The sequence below is a fragment of the Coenobita brevimanus genome, unplaced genomic scaffold, assembly GCF_032717465.1.
Source record: "Coenobita brevimanus isolate Jiangsu-jjx unplaced genomic scaffold, ASM3271746v2 jjx.HiC_scaffold_3696, whole genome shotgun sequence".
NCBI lineage: Eukaryota > Metazoa > Arthropoda > Malacostraca > Decapoda > Coenobitidae > Coenobita > Coenobita brevimanus.
In genome coordinates this window covers 608,212-614,538 of record NW_027644746.1, presented here as the reverse complement: position 1 = coordinate 614,538, position 6,327 = coordinate 608,212, and the positions used below count along the sequence as shown (strand labels likewise).

At 43.9% G+C, this 6,327-nt stretch overlaps 1 protein-coding gene across 1 annotated transcript in view; it reads left to right on the top strand.

The window, feature by feature from the left end:
- The first annotated feature begins 441 nt into the window (after nt 1-441).
- Nucleotides 442-6,327, top strand: part of LOC145390238 (uncharacterized) — a 76,570-nt gene continuing 70,684 nt past the window's right edge. The window contains exon 1 of the mRNA XM_080265230.1: nt 442-462. Within this exon, the coding sequence (XP_080121356.1) occupies nt 442-462 (21 nt within the window). The remainder of the gene's footprint in view (nt 463-6,327) is intronic.

Sequence of the window (6,327 nt, the reverse complement as noted above, 5' to 3'; positions counted from 1 at the left end):
TGAGTGACAAGCCAAATGGTTTCATGTTCAGAGGAAACCATTTACTGCACTGGGTGGTAACCATATAATCAGGATTTTTGGCCAGGTTAAATGTCCTTCAGATTCCCCTATCTAAAATCACTTAATCATGGCAAATGTTTCAGAGAGCCTTAGTGGGCCCAATACCTGCCCAGGACCCCAACCAAATGAGTAGATTCGCGTGGCCATGTGGAATGTGAGAGGTGTGAATGAGGAGAGCAACAGGGTGGAAGTGGCGAATGTGTTCAGGAGTGCAAGATATTCCTTGATGGCACTGTGTGAAACAAAAATGAAAGGATGTGAGCTGGAGGAGTGGGAGGGTGTGAAATAAGTAAGATCGGGCATGAATGGGTAAGGAAGATGCAGGGAAGGAGTTGCTTTTTTGATGAATGAAATGTGGCAGAACTGAATAAGAGATTACAAATGTGTCAGCTGGAGATCTATGTATGTCAACTTCAAGTTTCAGTAGGTGAAAGTGGCAGTAATTGTAGCTTATGCACCGTGTGATGACGAGTGAGAGAGAGAAAGACAGATTTTGGGATGAGCTGGGTGAAGCAATGGGAGAAATGCCCAGGAGCTATAAAGTGATCGTAACGGGCGATATGAATAGATGGAACGGGGATCATGTTGAAAGGAGCCTGATTGATTGCGTGCTCGTGGAGAGGTCGATGATGGGAATGGTTGATGATACGAGGGTAGCGAGAGGACGATGTGGAGTTTCTGTCAGATCATATGACAGTGGTGTGCAAGATCAAGCTGAAACAAGTGAGGTGGACCAGGTGAGAGAGGAGCAGTCAGGGAGAAAGACTGAAAGTCGAGACGCTGAGGATCAAAGAAATGGCAGATGAATACAGGACCAAAGTAGGGGAGGAGTTAGAATAAGTGACTTGGAATGAAATGGATCTAGACAGCTTGTGGAATGCATATAAGGATTGCATTGTTAGGAATGCAAGGATCTAGACAGCTTGTGGAATGCATATAGGGATTGCATAGTTAGGAATGCAAAAGCAGTGTGTGGTGTGGCAAGGGTAACAAACAAACAAGAAAGGTATGGCGTGGTGGTTTGAAAAGGTTAAGAGAGCAGTGGAGGAAAAGAGGAAGAAGTGGCTAGAGAGGTTACAGAACAGGAGTTCAGTTGAAATAAGAACTGAATATATTGAGAGAAGAAGCACATAAAGAGACAAGTGAAGAGGAAAAAGGAGAAGGTAAATGATGACCTAAGAAGAAAAATGAATGAAAATTACTCTGAAAATAGGAAGTTATTCTGGAAAGAGGTGCAGAAATGTAGAAGTGACAGCGGAAAGAAATGTCAAAGTGTGAAGGACGTAAGTGGTATATTATTGACCCATTGGGATGAAGTAAGGACCAGGAGGGAAGAGTATTTGGTAAGTCTGATGAATGTGAATGGAGAAAGCAAAGCGACAATTAACATGACTGGTTTTGGGGGTGTACAGAGAAGGAATGCAGTGCCAGGAAACGTTGCACTTGCAAAGGTGAAGAACGCTGTGAAGTAGCTGAAAAATGGGAAAGCAGTTGGAGTTGATGAGGTGTATACAGAGATGAAAAAGTGTAGTGAAGAGAGCAGAATGAAGTGCTTGTTGGGGATATGTAAGAAGGCATGGATGAGTGAAACTGTGCCAGCAGAGTGGAAAAAAGCAGTTATTGTACCCCTGTACAAAAGTGAAGGTGAGTGAAGTGAGTGCAAGAATTTTTGTGGCATAAGTTATTGAGTGTTGTAGGGGAGGTATATGGAAGAATTATTGTAGAGAAAGTAAGAGAGAGTTGTCAGAAGTCCTAGTGAGTGATGAACAGGGTGGCTTTAGGAGTGGCAGAGGATGTGTGGATCAAATATTTTCAGTGAGACAGATAGTGGAGAAGGCTTGTGAGAAGGACTATAAGGTGTTTATGGCATTTATGGATCTGGAAAAAGCATTCAACAAAGAAGACAGAGAAGGACTGTGGAAGGTTTTGCGCATGTGCGGTGTAGATGGTAAGCTGCTAGGTGCCGTCACGAGTTTTAATGAAGGTAGTGAAGCATGTGTAAGGGTAAATGGGCATCGAAGTGGATGGTTCACAATCGGTGTGGGCATGCAACAAGGTTGTGTGATGTCCCCATGACTGTTAAATATATATATGGATGAGGTGATGAGAGAAGTAAAAACACGAGTAATGGAAAGAGGGACTGTGGTGGTAGTGAATGGTGATGGATGGAATATCTCAAATTTGTTGTATGCTGATGATGCAGTGCTACTTCCAAACCCCGGACAAGAGCTTGGTAGTCTAATTCAGAATTGTGCTGATGTCTGTGAGTGTCGTGCCTTGAGGGTAAATGTAGAAAGGAGTAAAGTGATAGTCTCCCAGTGTGATGTTACAGTGAATGGAGAGAGACTGGAATTGGTGAGAGAGTTCAAATACCTGGGTACAGTGATAGAAAAGAGAGGAAAATCTGCTGAATTGGAAAGTAGTGGGACACAAGGAAGGAAAGTAGCTGGTGCAATGAAGGCCTTGACGTGAAACAGAGGCTTGAGTGCTGCAGCTGAGTGATGCATACATGAAGGAGTGTTAGTGCCAACTTTAACATATGGATGTGAGAGTACGGTGTGGCATGAAAATGAAAAGTCAAGAGTGACAGCAGTAGAGATGTGACTGCTGAGGAATGTATGTGGAGTAAAGAGACTGGACAGGATATGAAATAATGTGATTTGTGAAAGGTGCGGAGTGAGGAAGTCTGTGGACACCAGAATCGAAGAGAGTGTACCGAGATGGTATGGTCATCTGGAAAGAATGGATAACCACAGGGTGGTGAAAAAGATATATCTGAGCAAATTTGAAGAAAGGAGGAGGCGAGGTAGGCCAAGGAGAAGGTGGAGGGATATGGTGGATGATGAGTGTGTGAGGAAGAGAGATATGGAAGTCAGTGAGGCTAGGGAACTGACAAGAGACTGAGCTGGCTAGATGAATGTTGTGAGAAGTGCATGATCAGGGATTTGGCACCACTTTTTAATGTGACAGCGTCTGGATTGACTCTTTGGATACGTTTATGTGAAGCTACAGAATGTGTTGAATGGTTTTGGCGTGTCAGATAGAGCCAGAATTCCGGAGGCTTGAACAATGAGTGAATGGAAGCGTGGCCCGTTGGGTTGGGCAAATGTAGGTTCTCTGGACGTTGTTACTCCTCATCCTGCCCCAGGGTTGGAAAGGGGGTCCAAATGATGATGATGATGATGATGATGATGATGACGATTGTTATTACTGTTATTATAATATCCCTACGCGACCCCTCACCAACCACTCACTCAATGTAGTGCTGCTTTGGTGTCTGCACTTTCCTCTCTTCCTTCTTTCTTCTTCTTTCATTATTTCCTTCATTCTTTCCTCTTCCTTCTCCCTATAGGTGACTCTGCACTGAGTGACAAGCCAAATGGTTTCCTTTACACCTGGAAACCATTTACTATGCTGGGTGGTAACCATATAACCAAATTATGGCACCTGGTGGTTTAGTGGGTAATTAAGGTGCTCCAATCAGATTGAGCCGGTGCATGTTTATATCCAAGGAATGATTAGGGTTTATTGTTGGGGTTTATTGCCACTCAAGGATGTGAGGCTGGTCACTCTCATCTTAAATGCCAGGACCAGCTTGCCTAGCCCCTGGCTCCTACATTTCTCGTGGGGTGACATTGGATTGGTTGATGGATGAATAGATGGATTGTTATTATAAATTTTATTTTTGTTACTACTTCTGCTACTATTACTACTGCTAATATTTTTTTTCACTTAAGATCACCTCCATCCATATTTTATATTATAGTGTGAAGATCAGTACCAATCTTCATAATACAAGGCCCCATTTGGAGTTGTAATGTGAAGTACCGGTACTACTGCTACTACTGCTGTTACTATTACTACTACTACTACTACTATACTACAATTGTTATTGGCACCATAACAATTTTCATACTACAGACGAATCTCATACATGATAATACCGTACATGAGAGTGAGAGAGAGAGAGAGAGAGAGAGAGAGAGAGAGAGAAAGAGAGTTTAATATACATATCCCAGGCCTGTTATTTTCTTGAACTGAATAACTTTTCCAGGATGAAAGGCCTCATCAACTCTGCTTAATTTTTACAGTAAAATATTCATGGGTCCAGAAAGATGACGGTAATATTTGGAGAGAGAAAAAGGGGTTGTGGGGTGGTGGTGATTATGATGACGTTGATGATGGTAACAATTATTATAAAGCTGCTGCAGCTGCTGGTGATGATGATGATAATGATGATGGTAATGATGATAATGATCCTTCTGCCACTGCCGCTGCTGCTGCTGTTGTTGTTGTTGCTGCTGCTGATGATGATGATGGTTGAACAGTAACATTAGGAGTGACACTAAAGAAAGGAACAAGGAATGATGAGGAACATGAAGAGAGACCTAGCAATGACTCGAAGAGACTGGAGGAGGGATTGGAGAGGGAAGAGAGGAGGGGAAGAAAGAACAGAGGAGGAGGGAAAAGGGAGGGGACTCGAGAAAGAAGAATAGGATGAATGATGAGAAATGTGAGGGGAGGAGAGACTAAAGGGAAGGAAGAGAGAAAGGGTAGAAAGAGAGGAGGGGGAGGAAGAGAGGAGTGACAGGAGGAAAAGAGGGAAAGGTAGATAAGGAGGGGAAAGAGAGAAAGGAAGCAAGTGAGAACAGGAAGAAAGAGAGGAGAGAAACAAGTGAGAAGAGGAAGAGAGGAGGGAAGCAATAGAACAGGGGGAGGATGAGAGGATAGATGGGGAAGGAAGGGAGAGAGGAGGGAGAGGAAGAAAGGATTGAGTGAGAGAGGAGGAAATGAAGAAGGAGAGGAAGAGAGAAAATAAGAAGAGTGTAGGAGAGGAAGATGTGAGATGGATGAAAAAGAGAGAAACGAGAGGAAAAGAGTGGGAGAGGAAAAAAGAAGTGTGAGGAAGAAACTGGCAGAAGAGGAGAGGTGTGGAAGATGAGAGACTCAGGCTAGGAGGAATAGAGAAGGGGGACGACGAGAGGAGAGGAATTGAGAAAGAGAAGGGGTAGGGAGCGAGCTGAGGGAGGAAAAGGGTTAAGAAGGGAAGAGACGAGGAAATGAATGGATCAGAGGTAGAGGTGAGGAAGAGAAGAAAGAGGGGTGGCACGAAGAGATACGAGGGCAAGGGGGAAAGGAATGAATGGAAGAGATAGCGAAGGAAAATCGAAAGGAGGGGGATGGAGAGGTGATAGAGGGAGGGAGCGCACAGGAATGGAGGGAGGGAGGGAGAGAACAGGGATGGAGGGAGGGAGGGAGAGAACAGGGATGGAGGAGAGGAGAGAGGAAGATAAGAGAAATGGTGGGAAGAAAGAAGGGAGAGAACGGAGCGGGGATATAAAGGGAGGACGGGAGAGAGGAGAGAAAATAAGAATGGAGAGAAGATAAGAAAACAGACAGAAGGAAAGGAGGAAAGACTAAAGGGGAGAGAGAGGAGAGGCAGGATAATGGTGGGAAAGTTGAAAACAGGAAACATGAAAAGGAGAGGAGATAGAAGGAAGTAGAGACAGAAACCGCAGAGAGAGAGAGAGAGAGAGAGAGAACTAAAGGACACGTATTGTTGACACCCAGACCCGGTACACAACACTGTACCCAGTCCGCGGTGCAACACACACACACACACACACACACACACACACACACACACACACACACACACACACACACACACACACACACACTGTAAAAAACTGCATAAAAAGAGAGACGACAAAGACGTAAGGAAATTTAGTTTCCCAAATAGGGCAATTGATCAGTGGAATGCACTACCGAAGGAAATAGTGTGTGCCAAAACAATTCATAAATTTAAGGATATGTACGATAAATATGGTTTAAGACACGGGACAGTACGAGCTTGACTCATTCCTGTAAAGATACAATTGGGTAAGAACAATTAGGTAAGAACAAACATATACTTGTACACAGAACAGGCGAAACTTGGAATGTGACATCCGTAGACAGTCAGGCAGCAAGATTTTCTCATAGCGAATTTATAGCCGATCGAAAGTTAGGTTAGGTCACTTTGGGCAGGGTTTGGCCTGATTAGGTAATTTTTGGTTGGGTTGGATTCAGATCGACTAGATATAGACGGATTAGGTTAGATTGCTTTAGAATAGGTCGGTTTTGATAGGTTTTGGGTTGGGTTCTATTGGGTTGGGTTAGGCTGGGTTAGGTTCGGTTGGATTAGGTCATTTGAGGCTTGACTGGGTTTCGTTAGGTCGGGTATGGTATGGTTAAGTGAGACTGGGTAGGATTAAGCAGGGTTAG